Raw genomic sequence first — 22,319 nt, 5'->3', positions numbered from 1 at the left:
CATATAAAGTTCATCCATCGACATTGTTCAACTCCATGAATGCCAGCTTCCATGCATGTAGTATATCCAATCGCAAAAATGTGAATAAGAAAGTCAGAAGAAGAACAAAACATGATGTTTTGAGCTAATTATGTCATTTTAGCGGAAAACAAGCTAAGAATATAATATTCATGAGCTAACCAAGGTTCTTATGCCATTTTTAGCTTATTATGGCATTTTGGAGCTAAATGGGTTAATTATGTCATTGTTGGCGAAATTAAAGCAAGGATAATATGAAAGAGGAGAAGAAAAAGGAGGAGGAGGAGAAGAAGAAGAAATCAAGAAGAAGGAGGAGAAGGAGGAGGAGGAGAAGGACTAGAAGGTCCTTGGCCTTCTCCTCCTCCTCCTCCTCCTCCTCCTTCTTCTCTTCTTCTTCTTCTTCTTTCTTTTCATTTTGCCTATTTCTTCTCCTCTTCTCCTCTTTTTGGAGCTAAATTACCTAATTATGTCTTTTTGGAGCTAAATGGGTTAATTATCCCATTTTATAGGAAAACAAGCTAAGTATATAATATTCATGAGCTAACCAAGGTTCTTATAACATTTTGAGGTTATTATGGTATTTTGGAGCTAAATGGGCTAATTATGTCATTGTTGGGGAAATTAATGCAAGGATAATATGAAAGAGGAGAAGAAAGAGGAGGAGGAGTAGAAGAAGAAGAAATCAAGAATAAGGAGGAGAAGGAGGAGGAGGAGAAGGACTAGAAGGTCCTTGGCCTTCTCCTCCTCCTCCTTCTCCTTCTTCTCTTCTTCTTCTTCTTCTTCTTCTTCTTCTTCTTCTTCTTCTTCTTTCTTTTCATTTTGCCTATTTCTTCTCCTCTTCTCCTCTTGTTGGAGCTAAATTACCTAATTATGTATTTTTGGAGCTAAATGGGTTAATTATCCCATTTTAGAGGAAAACACGCTAAGTATATAATATTCACGAGCTAACCAAGGTTCTTATGCCATTTTGAGGTTATTATGGTATTTTGGAGCTAAATAGGCTAATTATGTCATTGTTGGGGAAATTAAAGCAATGACAATATGAAAGAGGAGAAGAAATATGAGGAGGAGGAGAAGAAGAAGAAATCAAGAAGAAGGAGGAGAAGGAGGAGAAGGAGGAGGAGGAGAAGGACTAGAAGGTCCTTGGCCTTCTCCTTCTCCTCCTCCTCCTCCTTCTCCTTCTTCTTCTCTTCTTCTTCTTCTTCTTCTTCTTCTTCTTCTTCTTCTTTCTTTTCATTTTTGCTATTTCTTATCCTCTTCTCCTCTTGTTGGAGCTAAATTACCTAATTATGTCTTTTTGGAGCTAAATGGGCTAATTATCCCATTTTAGAGGAAAACAAGCTAAGTATATAATATTCATGAGCTAACCAAGATTCTTATGCCATTTTGAGCTTATTATGGTATTTTGGAGCTAAATGGGCTAATTATATCATTGTTGGGGAAATTAAAGCAAGGATAATATGAGAGAGGAGAAGAAAGAGGAGGGGGAGGAGAAGAAGAAGAAATCAAGAAGAAGGAGGACAAGGAGGACAAGGAGGAGGAGGAGGACTAGAAGGTCCTTGGCCTTCTCCTCCTCCTTCTCCTTCTTCTCTTCTTCTTCTTCTTCTTCTTCTTCTTTCTTTTCATTTTTCCTATTTCTTCTCCTCTTCTCCTCTTGTTGGAGCTAAATTACCTAATTATGTCTTTTTGGAGCTAAATGGGCTAATTATCCCATTTTAGAGGAAAACAAGCTAAGTATATAATATTCATGAGCTAACCAAGGTTCTTATGCCATTTTGAGGTTATTATTTTATTTTGGAGCTAAATGGGCTAATTATTTCATTGTTGGGGAAATTAAAGCAAGGATAATATGAAAGAGGAGAAGAAAGAGGAGGAGGAGGAGAAGAAGAAGAAATCAAGAAGAAGGAGGAGAAGGAGGATAAGGAGGAGGAGGAGAAGGACTAGAAGGTCCTTGGCCTTCTCCTCCTTCTCCTTCTTCTCTTCTTCTTCTTCTTCTTCTTCTTCTTCTTCTTTCTTTTCATTTTTCCTATTTCTTCTCCTCTTCTCCTCTTGTTGGAGCTAAATTACCTAATTATGTCTTTTTTGGAGCTAAATGGGCTAATTATCCCATTTTAGAGGAAAACAAGCTAAGTGTATAATATTCATGAGCTAACCAAGGTTCTTATGCCATTTTGAACTTATTATGGCATTTTGGAGCTAAATGGGCTAATTATGTCATTGTTGGGGAAATTAAAGCAAGCATAATATGAAAGAGGAGAAGAAATAGTAGGAGGAGGAGAACAAGAAGAAATCAAGAAGAAGGAGGAGAAGGAGGAGGAGGAGAAGGACTAGAATGTCCTTGGCCTTCTCCTCCTTCTCCTCCTCCTCCTCCTCCTTCTTCTCTTCTTCTTCTTCTTCTTTCTTTTCATTTTTCCTATTTCTTCTCCTCTTGTTGGAGCTGAATTACCTAATTATGTCTTTTTGGATCTAAATGGGCTAATTATCCCATTTTAGAGGAAAACAAGCTAAGTATATAATATTCATGAGCTAACCAAGGTTCTAATGCCATTTTGAGGTTATTATGGTATTTTGGAGCTAAATGGGCTAATTATGTCATTGTTGGAGAAATTAAAGCAAGGATAGTATGAAAGAGGAGAAGAAAGAGGAGGAGGAGGAGAAGCAGAAGAAATCAAGAAGAAGGAGGAGAAAGGAGGACGAGGAGAAGGACTAGAAGGTCCTTGGCCTTCTCCTCCTCCTCCTCCTCCTTCTCCTTCTTCTCTTCTTCTTCTTCTTCTTCTTCTTCTTCTTCTTTCTTTTAATTTTTCCTATTTCTTCTCCTCTTCTCCTCTTGTTGGATCTCAATTACCTAATTATGTCTTTTTGGAGCTAAATGGGCTAATTATCACATTTTAGAGGAAAACAAGCTAAGTATATAATATTCATGAGCTAACCAAGGTTCTTATGCCATTTTGAGCTTATTATGGCATTTTGGAGCTAAATGGGCTAATTATGTCATTGTTGGGGAAATTTAAGCAAGGATAATATGAAAGAGGAGGAGGAGGAGAACAAGAAGAAATCAAGAAGAAGGAGGAGAAGGAGGAGGACGAGAAGGACTAGAAGGTCCTTGGCCTTCTCCTCCTTCTCCTCCTCCTCCTCCTCCTTCTCCTTCTTCTCTTCTTCTTCGTCTTCTTTCTTTTCATTTTTCCTATTTCTTCTCCTCTTGTTGGAGCTAAATTACCTAATTATGTCTTTTTGGAGCTAAATGGGCTAATTATCCCATTTTAGAGGAAAACAAGCTAAGTATATAATATTCATGAGCTAACCAAGGTTCTTATGCCATTTTGAGCTTATTATGGCATTTTGGAGCTAAATGGGCTAATTATGTCATTGTTGGGGAAATTAAAGCAAGCATAATATGAAATAGGAGAATAAAGAGGAGGAGGAGGAGAACAAGAAGAAATCAAGAAGAAGGAGGAGAAGGAGGAGGAGGAGGAGGAGGAGGAGGAGGAGAAGGAGGAGAAGGCCAAGGACCTTCTAGTCCTTCTCCTCCTCCTTCTCCTCCTCCTCCTCCTCCTCCTCCTCCTCCTTCTCCTTCTTCTCTTCTTCTTATTATTCTTCTTTCTTTTCATTTTTCCTGTTTCTTCTCCTCTTGTTGGAGCTAAATTACCTAATTATGTCTTTTTGGAGCTAAATGGGCTAATTATCCCATTTTAAAGGAAAACAAGCTAAGTATATAATATTCATGAGCTAACCAAGGTTCTTATGCCATTTTGAGGTTATTATGGTATTTTGGAGCTAAATGGGCTAATTATGTCATTGTTGGGGAAATTAAAGCAAGGATAATATGAAAGAGGAGAAGAAAGAGGAGGAGGAGAATAAGAAGAAATCAAGAAGAAGGAGGAGAAGGAGGAGGACTAGAAGGTCCTTGGCCTTCTCCTCCTCCTCCTCCTTCTCCTTCTTCTCTTCTTCTTCTTCTTCTTCTTCTTCTTCTTCTTCTTCTTCTTTCTTCTCATTTTTCCTATGTCTTCTCCTCTTCTTCTCTTGTTGGAGCTAAATTACCTAATTATGTCTTTTTGATTCTAAATGGGCTAATTATCCCATTTTAGAGGAAAACAAGCTAAGTATATAATATTCATGAGCTAACCAAGGTTCTTATGCCATTTTGAGCTTATTATGACATTTTGGAGCTAAATGGGCTAATTATGTCATTGTTGGGGAAATTAAAGCAAGGATAATATGAAAGAGGAGAAGAAAGAGGAGGAGGAGGAGAACAAGAAGAAATCAAGAAGAAGGAGGAGAAGGAGGAGGAGGAGAAGGACTAGAAGGTCCTTGGCCTTCTCCTCCTTCTCCTCCTCCTCCTCCTCCTTCTTCTCTTCTTCTTCTTCTTCTTTCTTTTGATTTTTCCTATTTCTTCTCCTCTTGTTGGATCTAAATTACCTAATTATGTATTTTTGGAGCTAAATGGGCTAATTATCCCATTTTAGAGGAAAACAAGCTAAGTATGTAATATTCATGAGCTAACCAAGGTTCCTATGCCATTTTGAGCTTATTATGGCATTTTGGAGCTAAATGGGCTAATTATGTCTTTTTGGGGAAATTAAAGCAAGGATAATATGAAAGAGGAGAAGAAAGAGGAGGAGGAGGAGAAGAAGAAGAAGTCAAGAAGAAGGAGGAGAAGGAGGAGGAGGAGAAGGACTAGAAGGTCCTTGGCCTTTTCCTCCTTCTCCTCCTCCTCCTCCTCCTTCTCCTTCTTCTCTTCTTATTCTTCTTCTTTCTTTTCATTTTTCCTATTTCTTCTCCTCTTATCCTCTTCTTGGAGCTAAATTAGCTAACTATGTCTTTTTGGTGCTAAATGGGCTAATTATCTCATTTTAGAGGAAACACAAGCTAAGTATATAATATTAATGAGCTAACCAAGGTTCTTATGCCATTTTGAGGTTATTATGACGTTTTGGAGCTAAATGGGCTAATTATGTATTTTTGGAGCTAAATGGGCCAACTATGTCATTGTTGGGGAAATTAAGGCAAGGAGAATATGAAAGAGGAGCAGAGAAACTTACCGTAGTGGTCATCAATGAGGAGAAACTCGTCGAGAAGGGTCGTGCGATGCCGCTCGGGAGTTATTCTGCAGAATAGATAGTTTACATTGTCTCAGTTAGCATGATGACACTCAATTATTAATACTAGTTTATAATGAAACTCACCGTGCCAATCGAAGAGAAGACGAGCATCGGCGGAGGGAATTGACCGCTCTTCTCGCACAGACCCTGAAGAGTGGGTCGTATTAGTTAGTAATGAAACAAACATTACACACATGATTTGGCTAATGTGAAAAAAACCTTACCACAAAAAGCTCGTACAAGGCCCGTTGACCCGCCTCATTCCGGGACCTCTCCTCCTCAATCAATCGTGCCGTGGTCTGGTCCCTCTCATCAAGAGCAGCCTGACTTGCCAATCTCTCTTTCTCAAGAGCAGCCTCAAGAGCAGCCTGGCTTGCCAATCTCTCTTTCCCAAGAGTAGCCTGGTTTGCCAATCTCTCTTTCTGAAGAGCAGCATGAAACACCATTCCTCGTTACCACAGTAATGATCTATGGTGACACACATAATGAAATGGATGAAAGTGTTCTTAGTTCGTACAACTAATCTCGATGGCAAGTTCGACTGGCCATGGACGACGCATTATCTCAGGACAGCTGCTCGACTGGCGCGCCTTGATCTCCGGGAGAGTGAGTGGACAACGTATTATCCCATCTCCAATGGCTATCGAGCCATGGGGCCTCCCGCCACGAGATATCATCACCAACTCTTGATCCAAAGGTTCCTGCCTAGGGTTAAAGTCATCCCCTTTCGTAGCCTTCCCCGCGTCCCTGTATGCCACGAGCTTCTGGTGGGATGATATGTTGGTGAAGTTATTGGGATCATCCAGGTCAGACTCAGAGAATGCCTTCGCCTTCTTGTACGAGGCAGTATGGGTCATGCCATAAAGGTCGTACAAGTGTGGCATCTCCGTCTTATTGTGATGCGCCTAAAAGAGAGGTACAAAATATTAGCATCAAGAATGAATTGCATGAATCATGAAACAAATCACATATCCAGTTTTGTCCAAACTGAAGTAAGTTGGCGTTGCCTTGATGGTGTGGCACACCAACCATTTGGCTCTGTCGATCCTTCGCATTCTCGTGGACGGCTCGCCAGCTGCCTGTGCACCACTCATCAACCAATGCCTCCCAACAATCCATCTTATCCGCACACCATCTCGGGGGCACCTGTAAGTTATTAGAAAGAATTTTCAGCGCTACGCCTATGAATGAAATCAAGAAAACTACGTAGAAGGACTTAAGAATAGGTAATTACCTTCATGTATTGCTCCTTCTTCAGAAACTTTCCGCGGCAATCCTTCTTCTGCTTCTTAATACCATGCATGGCGTAGTAATCTCGAATAGCCTGCGGCCGACCCTCATGGCGCAAGTTCTGTAGTAACCGCCTACACTCGGCCTCGAGAACCCTGGCCTCCTCCTCCTCATATCCATCCTCACACATATAGAAGGTCTGCAATCAAACGTGAAAACACCGATTAGTACAATAATTAGCTATAGTGTTAATTTTAGAATCTGTAAAAGGATAATTTATCCAAAAGCTCTTGATCACCATCTCGCCCCTCGTGCGGCACAAGACACCATCTATGATTTCCTGCATCCTCTCAGTTGCATAGCACCAACGATCTTGCACGGGCCCACCCAATCTTGCCTCGGTCGGTAGATGTAAAATCAAATGTTGCATTGGATTAAAGAAGCCCGGTGGAAAGATCTTCTCTAACTTGCACAACAACTCCGGTGCAAACTCCTCCATGTCTTCTACCACGCCAGGCGACAATTCTTTCGCACAAATAACACGGAAGAAATAGCTCAGCTCCGCCAGTACTAGGCATTCATCCTCAGGAATAAAGCCACGTAACATCACCGGCATTACCTGCTCTAGCCATATGTGCCAATCATGACTCTTGAGACCAAAGATTTTTATTTTTTCAAGACTCGCTCCCCTCTTTAGATTCGCTACATACCCATCGGGGAACATCAAGTGCATTTTGACCCACAAGATAATTTCCCTCATAGCTGGCCTTCCAAGATTGAACCAGGCCTTTGGCTTCGACCACTTCTTCTTTTCTTTGCCTTCTCGCATGTTTTGTAACGGTCTATGACATAGTGTCTCTTGATCGACTCTAGCCTTAAATTATCCTTTGTCTTCCCATCTATGTCGAACAATGTACCAAAAATAGCCTCTCCGATATTCTTTTCAGTGTGCATCATGTCGATATTGTGTGGAAGAAGGAGGTCTTTGAAATAAGGCAGATCCCAGAAGCATGGCTTGTGAGTCCAGGCGTGTTTTGAATTATACCCCTTGAAATACCCTGGACGCTCTGGATCAGGCTCGAGGGTGTTTAACTGATCCAGGATCTGTTGGCCTGTGAACGCAGGTGGTGCCAAGTTTTTGACAACTTTACCTTTGGTAAAGTTCTTCTTGTCTTTTCTGAACTGATGGTCAGGATCCAGGAACTGTCTATGCAAGTCAAAGCAAGAATACTTCCGACCCTCCTGCAACCAATGAAACTGAAGAGCTGCCTTGCATTGGGGGCACAGGAACCTTCCATGCACACACCATCCAGAGAATAGCGCATACGCTCGCAAGTCATGCATAGAGTACATGTACCATACATGCATTTTGAAGTTTTCTTTTCTAGCGGCATCGTATGTCTTGACCCCATTATCCCAAGCTTCTTCCAATTCATCCTTAAGCGGTTGCAGGTACACATTCATATTCTTCCCCGGATAATTGGGCCTTGGAATTATCAACGTCAGAAATATGTTCTTTCTTTGCATAATCTGCCCGGGGGGGGGGGGGGAGATTGAGTGGAATGACAAATACAGGCCAACAACTGTATTGGGTTGTCGTCATGCCGAAGGGATTAAAACCATCTATGGCGGTGCAGACTCGAGGATTCCTTGGATCTGCCGCTTTATCCTGATGCAATCCATCAAAATGTTTCCATGCTTCCCCATCCGATGTGTGTACCATCATCTTATTCCCATCCGCATCTAGTTCGGTTCTTTTGCCCAATTTGTGCCATGTCATCTGTGTGGCTGTCTCTTCGACCATGAAAAGACGTTGAAGTCTTTGTACGATTGACATATACTGAAGAACACTAACTGCGATTTTGGTCTGCCTCTTCTCACCCATACCGTTGTCTACCACAAGATACCCGCAAGACTCGCAATTGGGACAATAGTCCAAGTGTGCATACTCCTTCCTAAATAAGACACATCCTTTCTCACATGCATCTATCTTCTCATAGGGCATCTTAAGTACACGAAGTATTTTGTCCGACTGGTATAGGTTTGCAGGCATGACATGGCCTTTGGGTAGGAAGCGTCCAAATAGTGTCATCATCGCGTCATAGCATTCTCTTCCCAAGTTGAACTGAGCCTTCAGAGCCATTACTTGTGCAATTGCATCCAGCTGACAAAGCTCAGTGTGCTCATGGAGAAGACGTTTTGAAGACTCCAACATTTCATAAAAGGCCTTTGCAGATTCCTCCATCTCATCTTCCGAATCCCGAGCATCACCAAAGTCTTGCACCATGTCTTCGATCCCGGTACCATGCTCGTTCGTGCGACGACGGACCACCTCAGCTCTTGTGCGTTGTATAGACTCACCATGAAATGTCCACACCGTATAATTAGGCTTAAAACCCCTCCTCTGCAGGTGTTTAATCATTACAGCCTTTGTCATCTTTTTATAGTTGTCGCATCCAGGACAGGGGCAATAGTTTCTTTCCTGGCCATTTGCGAATGCGGCTTTCACAAATTCCTTTGTTTTTACAAACCATTCTTTCGTCATCTCTTTCTGACTAGGGTGACCGGTATACATCCATGCACGATCACTCATCTTGCGTAGCTACTAAAGACAGAAGAAATATATTTATATATAATTTAGCATTTATATTCATCGGTTAATCAGGTTCGCCATTTTTATTACGTCCAGACAACCTACACGCTAATAGGTAAAGATAGGTCCTAATCCCACCCAAGTATGTGTAGATTGGGTTCGTTTTCCCATGCCCTGCTCCGGATCCAACGCAAAATTTCGGCAGCACCTCTCCGCTATTCTCCTGATACACGTCTCGACAATAAACAGAGAGGATGTGCATCCGGAGAACAACAGGGAGGCACTGACGAAATTCCGCATCGGATCCAGAGCACAGCATACGGGAAAACAAACCCAATCTACACATACTCGAGCTGTCCATGGATAATGTTGGACAATTCAAAAGGATGGCGGTTATAAATATGCAAAGACACGCATATTTATAGATGTCGCCCTTTCGAACGGGAGACACATACTGGTCACACATACTCATGATTGAAGAAACCTATATATAGCTAGCAAGTTTCATTGACACGAAGACCGGGACAGAGCAAATTAAGGGGGTAGGAGGAGAAGTCATTTGTGCTCACCAATAAACGTAGGGGCGGAGCTCGTCCAACGCACGTGGAGGTCGTCGAACAACTGCACATTGAAATTCACCCGATCAACACAAATATGATGTTTTTATAAGATAATCAAAAAATATGTGACCTAACTCTTATTTTCTTTTTTCTTTTTTCCTCTTATTCTTCTTCTTCTTCTTCTTCTTCTTCTTATTATTATTATTATTTTCTTCTTTTCTTTTTTCCTCTTATTCTTCTTCTCCTTCTTCTTCTTTTCTTCTTCTCTTCTTCTTCTTCTTCTTCTTCTTCTTCTTCTTCTTCTTCTTCTTCTTTTCTTTTTTCTTTTTTCCTCTTATTCTTCTTCTCCTTCTTCTTCTTTTCTTCTTCTCATCTTCTTCTTCTTCTTCTTCTTCTTCTTCTTCTTCTTCTTATTATTATTATTATTATTATTATTATTATTATTATTATTATTATTATTCTTATTCTTATTTTCTTTTTTCTTTTTTCCTCTTATTCTTCTTCTCCTTCTTCTTGTTTTCTTCTTCTCTTCTTCTTCTTCTTCTTATTTTCTTTTTTCCTCTTATTCTTCTCTTCCTCTCCTATTTTTCTTCTTCTTCTTCTTCTTCTTCTTCTTCTTCTTCTTCTTTCTTCTCCTTCCCTTCCTTTTCCTTCTTCTTCTTTTCCTTCTTCTTCTTATTATTTTCTTCTCCTTTCTCCTCCTTCTTCTTCTTCTCCTTTCTCCTCCTTCTTCTTCTCCTTTCTCCTTCTTCTTCTTCTCCTTTTCTCCTTTACTAAACAGGAAACTAACCTAACTAAACCTAAACTAAAGCTGAACCTAAACTAAACTAAAATAAGCCAAAACCTCACTAAAACATATAACTAATTAAACAAAAACTATTAAAAAAAGAAGAAAAAAACTAACCGAAAGGGGGAGGAGGGCCGCAGGGGGAAGGAGGGTAGCAGGGGGAGGAGAGGCCGCAGGGGGAGGAGGGCAGCACGGGGAGGAGGGGCACGGTGAGGGGCGCGAGCAGGGCGGCGGCGGTGGGGTGGGGCGCTGGGGTGGGGGTGGCGTCGGCGGCGGCGACGATGGGGCAGGGAGGCCGGAGGAGGACGCGGCGGTGGTGGTGTCGGGGGTGAGAGAGAGGGGTGTCGGGGTGGAGGAGGGGGCGCAGGGCGGCGGTGGAGGAGGATGCAGGGCGGCCGGGGGGGAGGAGGGGGTGCAGGGCGGCGGTGGAGGAGGGTGCAGGGTGGACGGGGTGGAGGAGGGGGCGCATGGCGGTGGTGGAGGAGGGTGCAGGGCGGTCGGGAAGGAGGAGGGCGCAGGGCGGCCGGGGAGGAGGAGGGCGCAGGGCGGCGCAGGGAGGCCGGAGGAGGGCGCGGCGGCGGTGGTGGTGTCGGGGGTGAGAGAGAGGGGAGTCGGGGTGGCCGTTAGGGGAAGAGAGAGGCGCGTGGGGGTGGGGCTAACGACCGTTAGGGGGACACCCTCTTTGCCGTCCGCCTCCTGACAGCACAGAGTGGAAAAGCGGATGACAAAGAAAGTGGCCGTTAGGGGAGAGAGAGGGGCTGCGGGGTGGGCCGCCCATGATCTTTGCCGTCTGCCTGCATGCTCTTTGCCGTGAGCTCGCGGACGGCAAAGAGTTGGCTGATGGCAAATAGTACCTTTGGCATCAGCCTGCTCTTTGCCGTCTGGTTTCTGGTAGCTGATGGCAAAGAGGGTCTTGGCCATCAACCAGCAGACGACAAAGAAACAGAGATGGCAAATAACTGTTTTCCAGTAGTGAAGCTTTTGTGTTTGTGCAGGATCTTGAGATACTCTTCCGCCGGATTGATACCTTGGTTCTCAAACCGAGGGAAATACTTACCGTCGCTGTGCTACATCACCCTTTCCGCTTCGAGGGAACACCAACGCAAGGCTCCAAGGCCACGGGGGAAATCCTTTGCATACTTGCCTAGGAAGTCCCTTAAGGCGTAGCCGTAGCTGAAGGATTCCTGGTGCCGTCGACACAACTATTTCTGGTGCCGTTGCAAGGGATACACAGCAAACATCAAAAGTATTTCTGGCGTCGTTGCCGGGGAGGAGAAATCAAGATCTGTCCAAGTAGGTCTCACAAACTCTTCTCTTGCATTTACTTTTGTTGCCAGTTGCCTCTCGTTTTCCTCTCCCCCACTTCACATTTGCCGTTTTCATTCGCCTTTCTCCTTCGCCGTTTTGTTTTGCCCTTGCCGTTTTCCTTTGCCGGTTTCTTGCTTGCTTGTGTGCTTGTTTGTTTGTTGAAGACATCATGTCTAAAAACACCAAACTTTGCGACTTCCACTACTAGAATCTGCTGGTTTGCCGACAGCCAGAGCTGACGGCAAAGGATAGTTTAACTGATGGCAAAGGCTTTGCCGTCAGTGAGCTGTCGGCAAAGGTGTCGGCCAAGATTTTATCGGCAATCACCTTCTTTGCCGACAGCCGGAGCTCCACCGACGGCAAAGACTTTGCCATCAGCCTTGTGGCACGGGCTGACGGCAAAGAGAAGTGGCGGCAACGGCGCAGGCCGAGCTCCGTTAGAAGGTTAACGGTAGGCTTTGCCCACAACCATAGCAAAGGTGACGGCAAAGCCTCCCCTCTTTGCCCACAGCCGCAGCAGAGCTGACGGCAAAGCCCAAACACCTGGGTCCCCTTGGCCGCCTCTTTGCCGACAGCTAGAGCCCAGCTGACGGCAAAGCCTACCACTGAGTCCCCTTGGCCGCCTCTTTGCCGACAACTTTGTCCCAGCTGACGGCAAAGCCTACCCCTGAGTCCCCTTGGCCGCCTCTTTGCCGACAGCTTTGTCCCAGCTGACGGCAAAGCCGAAAAATTGTGATGCCCAGAGTTGCCAGAATGCACAGGCTGCCGCCACGTGTCCTCTTTGCCGACAGCCCACCGATGGCAAAGGCGTTGCCGTCAGTGAGCTGTCGGCAAAGACCCTCTTTGCTTTTTTCCATATTTGTTTTCTGTTAATTCCCTGCATTTGCAAAACATAGATACAAGCAGCAACATATATATATTGAATCTGCCCCTAAACAGCACCACAAGTGCATCACAAAGTACGGACAGCACAACACAAGTGCAAACAACACGAATATATGTCATTAAAGCACAACACAAGATCACAAAGTATTACAAAGCATTACAAGTGCATCCACAAATACAATTGCATTACAAAGTTCATCTAGGACTACACAAGTGCATTAAAAAGTCTCGAGCATCCATCCATATGCCATGCTGCTTTATCAAAATCTGCATAATGAGAAAGAATTTAGAAGAAGAATACAATAAGAAAGAAGTTACCTAAATTAAGCTAAGCAATTAGAAGAAGAAGGGGAAGAAGAAGAAGAAGAACAAGAAGAAGAAGTGGAAGAAGTGGAAGAAGAAGAAGAAGAAGATAGAGAAAAAGAAAGAAGAGAAGTTATCTTTTTCTCCTCTTTCTTCTTCTCTTATTTCTTCATCTCTTGTTTGTTCTTCTCTTCTGGTTTCTTTTAAAACTTTCTAAACTAATTATGTCATTTTTGAGCTCTAATATCAACTAGAATTTACTAAGCTAACTAAACCATGGCTAATATCAACTAGAATTTACTAAGCTAATTAAAGCCTGGCATAATATAAGTTGATCTAAACAATAAGAAGAATAAGAAGGAGAGGAATAACTTACCAAATGGCAGGAAACGAAGGAGAAGCTGCATCTCCGTTGGTCGCTGGATTGCTAGGGCTCTCACCAGGAGAAGCAAAGGGATCGTGGGATTCAACTCTTGAATGATGCTGCAACAAGGCAAGAGTTAAAATATGTGGTTAGCACGACAACAGACAATGGTATAAGACCGTGCAAGGTCGGTCATTGAAAGGGAACTCACCGTTCCCACCGGAGAAGGCATCAGCGGAGGGGGCGGCAAACCTTGCTTCTCACACATAGCCTGCAAATTAGTTTTCGAGGAGTCAAAGAAATAGCCTTGTTGCGTCTCACACATGGCCTTGCTTCTCACACAACTGACTTACCGCAACGAAGTCGTGCATGGCCTTCGCATGGGCATTATTGCGTGCCCTCTCCTCGTCAAGCAACCTCTGCGTATTCCGGTCCCTCTCCTCCAACAAGAGCCTGGTGGCCTCCCTCTCCTTCATAAGTGCGGCCTGCAACCACTCCTCAAAAGGAATTTTCATCATCCATCCAGGGACAAAAGAACGAAAGAACTAATGAAGAAAACTAACCTCGATGGCAAGATCAACTGGCCTCGCGCGTTGCCGTATTGCAGGAGCCGAGCTCGTTTGCCTCGACTTGATCTGAGATAGAGTCTCAGTGATAGGGACGAAGCCATCACACATGGCCAGCGTGCCATGACTCTTACCGCCACCAGAGATCATTAACGCCTTTGGATCGATAGGATTCTGGCTCGGGTCAAAGTCAGGCCCGCGCAGCTGTTTGACCACCTCAGAATAAGGCGTCATCTTGCTGTAGGCGGACAGGCTTGTGTACGCCGACGGCCCGTCCCCCTCAGAATATGCCTTCGCTGTCTTGTACGAGCCCTTATGGGCCATGCTAAACGCGGCGTATCCCTCAGGCTCGGGCTGGTTATTGTGTTTGGCCTACACGAAAAGACAGAATTAGTACAACAAAAATCATGAACGAACGAATTATAGATGAAACAAAACAAGGCACACATACCCATTTTTTGGCGTATTGCTTGATGTTGGCATTGCCTTGGTGGTGTGGCACACCAACCAGTTGGGCACGACGGTCCTTGGCCATAGTGTGGGTGCTCAACCAAGCCTCTGTGCACCACCTGTCCGCTATCATCTCCCAACAATCCATCTTATCAGCCAACCATCTCGGGGGCACCTATGAATGTAAGTTAATGAAGAATGAAACTAAGTATTATAACTAAATAGACCTAACTAGCCCTAACCGGGCAACTGCACTATCCCGGGGAAGTGCTCCCTAAGTAAAGCACCAAGGAGGCAGTTTGGATTCCGGGTATTCTGCGGGTAATCCCACCCCCTACATAATGATAAGGCAAAGACATTAGCTACTTGGTGAAATATAATGATATAAGGTACACAATATATATCAACTTACTTCTCGCCTTCTGGCTTAATTAATGGCCTGTGCTGCAAGTCCAATCGGTCTGGAACTCGTGCCATACCACGTTGGTAGACCGACTTGCTGGCAGCCCCCTCAGCCTCCGCCTCAGCACCCTCCGCCTCAGCCAACGCCTCAGCACCCTCCGCCTCAGCCTCCGCCTCAGCACCCTCACCCTCCACCTCAGCCTCCGCCTCAGCCCCCTGCATCGGTGTCTCCTCCTGGACGGTAGGATCCCGCACCGACGACACCCTCGTCTGCAAGGATGAAGTGGCCGAGGGTGGTGGCGACTGGCTCCTATCATGCAGCCTCCCTCTCCCACGACCACGTCCTCTGCCTCTCTTCTTTCCTACGCCTCTCCCACGGGGCTCCTCGGCAAAGCTCTGCAACAAAGTTCTTCGTAGCTGCCCAGGTGCTATCCTCAACTTATCCCCGCCTGCCATGTCTCACCACCTGTAACGATAAATAGTTAAATAATTAGTACAAATTCAAGGACAATAATTAAGTGAACAATAATAAATACATGAATAATTCAACTGATAATTGAATAATTAAACAACAATGTTTGGATGCATACTAAGTACTAATAGTCTGGATCATCTGTCTCTTCTTCATGGTCAATTGAAGCAAAATCATCATTAGTATCACACGTGTCGTCATGACTGATATCGTCATCGGGTTCAAGGACATCATGTGGAAGGCCTTTTTGTAACCGATCAAGCATTGATAGCTCATCGGCATTGGTAACTTCTTCTACTTCCACTTCTTCCTCATCATCACATGAGTCTTGTTCCTCCGTGTTCAGGGTGGACGTAGAGCAGTTTCGGGTACGACGTCTGACACCACGTGATTCTTGGAAAAATTCTCCATCATATGTTATTGGGTCAATTTGAGGTTCATAATCGTCTTCATTTGGGGGAGGTGGTCTAAGATGTGGCGGCACATCGAACACGACATACCAACCTTCTAGGTTCTTAACACTTTGACGATAGTATGGCAGATAGAAAACTTGGGTGGCCTGTTGAGCCACAATATAGACATCGGCACCGCTTAACTGCCTGTCTTGTCGAATTTCGACAATCCCAAGATGTTCATGAGTCCGTCTTGTCTTAGTAGGATCGAACCAATGACATTTGAACACAACAACGTTCGGAGGATTTTCACCATAATAATGAAGTTCGTAGACTTCTTCAAGTCTTCCATAATACTCGACACCTCCCTCGCCTATAGCAGAGACACCGGAATTGTTTGTTTTTCGACCGGGCATTGAAAGCTCTTTGCTAGCAGTACGAAAGCGGTACCCGTTGATTGTGGGCATGGGAACCTTCCATGCACACACCAGGCAACGAAAAACGCAAATGCTGGCAGATCATGCAACGAGTATTGGTACCAAACATACATTTGAAAGTTCTCTTTCTTAGCTGCGTCGTATGTGTTGACCCCATTCACCCAAGCTTCTTTCAAGTCATCCATCAGCGGTTGCCTGTACACACTCATATTCTTCCCCGGGTATTTTGGCCCTGGAACTATCAACGTCAGAAATATGTGCTTTATTTGCATAATGGATGATGGTGGAAGATTGAGGGGAATGACAAATACAGGCCAGCAACTATATTGGGTAGCCGTCATACCAAAAGGATTGAACCCATCAAGGCTGATGGTGATTCGACAATTCCTTGGTTCTTTAGCTTTTTCCTTATGTATACTATCGAATGCCTTCCATGCGTCACCATCTGAAGGGTGTACCAACATCGGAACTCCGTGTTCATCTAATTCTTTCCTAATTCCATGTTTGTGCCATGTCATCTGTTTTGCTGTTTCTTCGAGCATGTAAAGTCGTTGAAGTCTTGGTAGGATCGGCAGATACCGTAGGACACTCATGGGGATTTTGCTCTGCTTCTTCTCACCTTCACCGTTTTCTACCTCAACATATCTGGAGGACTTGCAAAATGGACAATATGTTTCCTCCGCATACTCTTTCCTAAATAAGGCACATCCCTTCTCACAAGCATGTATCTGCTCATACGGCATCTTGAGTGCACTAAGGATTTTGTCTGACTCATATAGGTTTGAAGGCATAATATGACCTTCTGGTAGAAAGCGCCCAAATAGGGTCATCATTGAGTCAAACAGATCTCTTCCAATGTTGAACTGGGCTTTCAGAGCCATTACTTGTGCGATGGCATCTAGCTGAGAAATCTTAGTGTGCTCGTGAAGAGGACATTTTGAAGACTCCAACATGGCATAGAAGGCTTTCGCAGATTCCTCCATCTCTTCGTCCTTGTTCCGAGCATCATCAAAGTCATTCACCATGTCTTCAATCCCTGTACCATGATCATCGGTGCGTCGACGCAACACCTCGTCTCTGTTACGTTGGGCCGACTCACCATGAAATGTCCACAAGGTATAGCCGGGAGTAAAACCACGCATCTGCAGGTGTTTACCCATTACATCCTTTGTCTGTCGCGAATAATTCTTGCACTTAGTGCAGGGGCACCATGTTTTTGGCTGGCCTTTAGAAAACGCCGTTTCCACGAATTCATAGGTTTTGCTCAACCATTCATCGGTCATATCTCTCTGACTATGGTGACCGGTGTACATCCATTCACGATCAGTCATTCTGGCAAGCTAGATACATAGTATCCACATATAAAACAATATAAAATATCAATTCATCAAGTATGTTAAATTAATTATGGCCATTTTTTAATCATGGTTAATACATTGGGATGCACGGCATGCACACCTACCAGCTACTAGGTAAAGATGGGTCCTAATCCCACCCGAGTATGTGTAGATTGGGTCATTTCCCACTGCTCTGCTCCCGACCCAACGCAAAATTTCGGCAGCACCTCCCCGCTGTTCTCCTGATACACGTCTCGGCAACTAACCGAGAGGATGTGTACCCGGAGAACAACAAGGAGGAGCTGTCGAAACTCTGCATGGGATCCGGAGCAAAGCGTGGGAAACGACCCAATCTACACATACTCGGGCTGTCCATGGATAACGTTGGACAATTCGAAAGAATCACCGTTATAAATATGCAAATGCATGCATATTTATGACAGGAACCCTTTCGAACGGGAGACGCATATTGGTTACGCAACACCTTTGCATTTTAATACTAAAAATACCTAGCTAGATAGTGTCATCAGCACGAAGGGCGGAACAGAGCAAAATAAAGGGGGTGGAGGAGGAGTTAACAAATGTGCTCACTTTCGAATGCAGGGGAGGTCGTCGAAAACCAATCCCTCGCGGAGAAGCTACTGCACATTTAAATGCACTCAATCAACACAAATACGCACTCGCGGTAATTAAGCTAACTAATACTAACATCTATTATTAATAATTTATTATTCAAGTTTTGTTACTCTTCTCTTCCTCTTACCACGTTAATTAGATTTTACGAGCCGTTAATCTGGTGGGACCTGATTATAACGGTGCAGATCGAATCACAGAAGAAGGAAAAAAAACACAGTTCTGTCACGTGATCTTACTCTCCGAATCTCAATCTCACACGTATCTCTAACAAACTCTCATATATAGTTTAAAAAAACTCATATATTGTTTACAGAATGCAGATGTGCATTTCTCCTTAGATATTTCCGCTGATTTATAGTTGAAAAGGGATAAATTGATGTATAAAAGCTAACAATATATGCCTCGGTCTGTTTGATGTGCATATTGATGAGACTATATATCAAATAGTTTTCCATGTACACCCCCTTTCGGTCTGTTTGACAACATGGAGTTTGGATTCGAGCCCTTAGGTGGACAGAGTCCTTAACTCCCCATAATGCCCAAACTAATCCTCATTGCAACCCCTTAAAGGTTTCTAACTGTTTGATTCTTTGTGAATTGCACAGATCGATGCTCACATTGGCGGGGTCAATGACATTGCATTCTCTCACACCAACAAGTCCCTATCAATTATTACATGTGGCGATGACAAACTCATTAAGGTGAGGTTGCTCATTATGTCACTGTTGATGTCTATATAACAAATATGTGTAGGTTTATGACGTGCCATATTTTTTTCTATTTTTTCTGCATACTGCCTATATTCAACACATGCAATGCTTGGTGTTTGTCCTACAAGGCTTTCGGTATTGCCTTCTCTTGCTTTAGTTTCTTGTGGAGGGTGATGCTAACTGGACTGCTTTGATTTTTTTATGTCATGTAGTCTTAACTGGCAACATCAGCTCTGCAAGAATCCTAGACCAAACCCTGACATAAAGACACTCTTCACGGATCATTCCTGTGCTGCTCCTACCAATGGAGCAAGAGCTCCCCCCTGCAAATGGTCCTCTTGTTGGACCAATCCCCAAGACAGCTGGATTCCCTCCGATGGGTGCTCATGCTGTACGTATCACAGCTATAGTTGAACATTTTGACATTTTATATCATCCTATCATTTACTATATTCTCAATCTCGCAGCCGTTTCAACCTGTGGTTTCACCATCTCCAAATGCAATTGCTGGTTGGATGACAAATCCCAATCCCTCTTTACCACATCCTGCTATTGCACAAGGGCCGCCCGGTCTTGTTTAGCCACCAAACACAGGTATCATAAAACTGCAGTTCAGCAAAATGGTGTATGTCACTGTTCCAATGTTGTTTGATTTTTTGTTTGGATGCTCTATTTGTTTACATCGGCATTTCTAAAGCATCCAAGGACTCCTACAAGTGCGCCTGGCATTGACTATCAGTCTGCAGATTCTGAACATCTGATGAAAAGAATGCGTGTAGGCCAGCCAGATGAGGTATTTGGGTGAACGTGGACTTTGCCATAGTTTCTGCTCTTTGCTCATTTCTGTAACAGCAGATTGATGAAGCAGTTTTGACACCTTACAAAACTATTTCAGGTGTCATTCTCTGGTGCAAGCCATCCTCCCAATGTTTACAGTCAAGAAGACCTCCCCAAACAAGTTGTTCGCACACTCAATCAGGGTTCTAATGTTATGAGCCTAGATTTCCATCCTGTTCAACAAACTATTCTTCTAGGTACATGCTTCAAACACTTAGCTTGGTTCTTGAATTTTTTACTTTGTTAGTGCATATTGTGTATTTTAATATCTCTGCTGTAAAACAGTTGGAACAAATGTTGGTGACATCGGGATATGGGAAGTTGGTTCACGCGAAAGGATAGCACACAAGACATTTAAAGTTTGGGACATTGGCTCCTGTACCTTGCCATTGCAGGTCATTATTTGAATGATAAATTCTTGGATCTATTTTATTCCGTTTTGTTAGCCACTTCTAATGTGCTGTAAGCCTGCAATTAGCAGCATTCTGACTTATATTGTGAGTTCTGAACTTCTAATGCATAAAATGTGTTGTTCTTTGTTCAGGCTGCACTAATGAAAGATGCTGCAATATGTGTCAATAGGTGTCTGTGGAGCCCTGATGGAAATATTCTAGGTATGGAAACAGGCAGTTCAGCTGCATTATTAATATGCGCCATTTTTCAATAAAAAGATAGCATTTGGGCATCGTTTTGTGCTCGGGAGTGCATATCATTTGGGCATGCTTCTCTGCTCAGCTGCTAAATGTTGTAAACAAATTTGCAGAACGGGATGAATCTGAAAAGCTGAAGACCTGGAGGAGGGGAGGAGGAGGGGACTCCGGCGGCGGGGGCCGGGGCGGGCGGCGCCTCGTCGTCCGGCGGCTGGCGGCGGGGGCCGGGGCGGGCGGCGCGGCGAGGGCCCGAGCCGGAGGGGGCGGCACACGGCGGCGCGGGGCGGGCGCACGGCGGCGCGGGGCCGGCGCACGGCGGCGCGGGGCCGGCGAGGGGCGGGGCCGGCGAGGGGCGGGGCGGCGCAGGGCGGGGCGGCGCAGTGCGGGGGAGAGAGTATGCGCGGGAGGGTGAGAGAGAGAACGGTGAGAGAGAGAAGTTAAGAGAGGTAGGCACGGGGGGATAAGGCACTTTCCTTTGCCCTCAGCCAGCTGTCGGCAAAGACAGCCGTTAGTCTTTGCCCTCAGCTGGCTGTCGGCAAAGACAACCCCCGTTTTTTTTTTGGTCGAGGCGGCGACTGTGTTAGCCCCTATGCCGTCAGCCTTTCTATGCCGACAACTTTTTTTGTCCTTTGCCGTCAGCTGGCTACCGGCTTAGATAAAGCGGACGGTAGAGATTTTATTTGCCGTCAGCCCCTCCTATGCCGTCAGCTTTCATTTTGGCTGAGGGCAAAGTCTCTTTGCCGTCAGCCCCGTGAAATTGCTGACGGCAAAGCTTAAAGCTGTTGGCAAACTAGCAGATTCCAGTAGTGTTCTCGAGCACTAGTAATAATGATTTTATTAGTACTCCGGTTGCTCCCGCCACTAGTGCGGAATCGTATGAAATCAACGCAGCTCTACTGAATCTTGTTATGAAAGAGCAATTCTCTGGCCTTCCTAGTGAAGATGCGGCATCCATCTCAATACCTTCATTGAGCTTTGTGATATGCAAAAGAAAAGAGATGTGGATAATGACATGATTAAGTCGAAACTTTTTCCTTTCTCGTTGCGAGATCGCGCAAAAACTTGGTTTTCTTCTTTGCCTAAAAATAGTATCGATTCTTGGGATAGGTGCAAAGATGCTTACATATCCAAGTATTTTCCGCTGGCTAAGATCATCTCCTTACGTAACGCTATCATGAATTTCAAGCAACTTGATCATGAACACGTTGCACAATCTTGGGAGAGGATGAAACTTATGATTAGAAATTGTCCTGCTCATGGCTTGAGTTTGTGGATGATTATACAAATCTTTTACGTGGCTTGAATTTCGCTTCTCGCAATATCTTGGACTCCGCCTCAGGTGGAACATTCATGGAAATCACGTTAGGAGACGCTACAAAACTCCTAGACAATATCATGACCAACTACTCTCAGTGGCACACTGAAAGGTCGCCTGCTAGCAAAAAGGTGCACGCTATAGAAGAGATTAACTCGCTTAGTGCTAAGATGGACGAGTTGAGGAATTTGGTTGCTAGTAGAAACGCTACTGTAGATCCTAATGACATGCCACTATCTTCTTTGATTGAGAGTAGCAACGCTAGTCTGGACGTGAATTTTGTCGGTAGGAACAATTTTGGCAACAATAATGCTTTTAGAGGAAACTATGTTCCTAGGCCTTTTCCTAGTAACTCCTCTAACAATTATGACAATTCCTACGGCAACACTTATGGAAATCATAACAAATTACCTTGTGATCTAGAGAGTAATATCAAAGAGTTCATCAACTCTCAAAAGATTTTCAATGCGTCCATAGAGGAAAAACTACTCAAAATAGACGATTTGGCTAAGAGCGTTGATAGGATGTCTTGTGATATTGATGCTTTGAAAGTTAGATGCGCTCCTCCCAAGATCAGCTTTGATGAAACTTTCAAAGCTATGCGTATCTCCATGAATGAGAGCAAAGAAAGAACCGCCCAAATTCGTGCTAGACATGAATGGTTTAAAAGGGTGCATTCTAGTGATGCAAATCACGAAGATCTTAAAGTGCTTGGTGTGTCTCCTCTTGAATCTTTGTTTTCGCGTGTCAAACCTACTTATGGAGGGGCTGGATATGAATCCACTTTGATTGAAAAACGCCCCAATGATTCGGAGTCCACCTATCTTGATGATAAAGGTGTGGAGAGTGGAGTAGAAGAAGTCAAAATTTTGGGTAGTAATGAAACTCCCACTTTGGATTTCAAGGAATTCAATTATGATAGTTGCTCCTTGTTTGAATGCATTTCTTTTATGCAGTCCATTGCAAAC

At 44.2% G+C, this 22,319-nt stretch overlaps 1 protein-coding gene across 1 annotated transcript; it reads left to right on the top strand.

Annotated features, from left to right (window-relative positions):
- The first annotated feature begins 19,213 nt into the window (after positions 1–19,213).
- Positions 19,214–20,173, top strand: LOC123427039 (protein TOPLESS-RELATED PROTEIN 2-like). The gene is made up of 5 exons (XM_045110971.1): positions 19,214–19,342; positions 19,445–19,583; positions 19,672–19,781; positions 19,931–20,023; positions 20,150–20,173. Exons 1-5 carry the CDS (start codon positions 19,214–19,216, stop codon positions 20,171–20,173), a joined length of 495 nt encoding a protein of 164 aa, XP_044966906.1.
- The last annotated feature ends 2,146 nt before the right edge of the window (positions 20,174–22,319 follow it).

The sequence above is a fragment of the Hordeum vulgare genome, chromosome 2H (assembly GCF_904849725.1).
Source record: "Hordeum vulgare subsp. vulgare chromosome 2H, MorexV3_pseudomolecules_assembly, whole genome shotgun sequence".
Taxonomy (NCBI): domain Eukaryota; kingdom Viridiplantae; phylum Streptophyta; class Magnoliopsida; order Poales; family Poaceae; genus Hordeum; species Hordeum vulgare.
The sequence above is the reverse complement of the archived record's forward strand: the minus strand, read 5'-3'. Positions and strand labels throughout refer to the sequence as shown.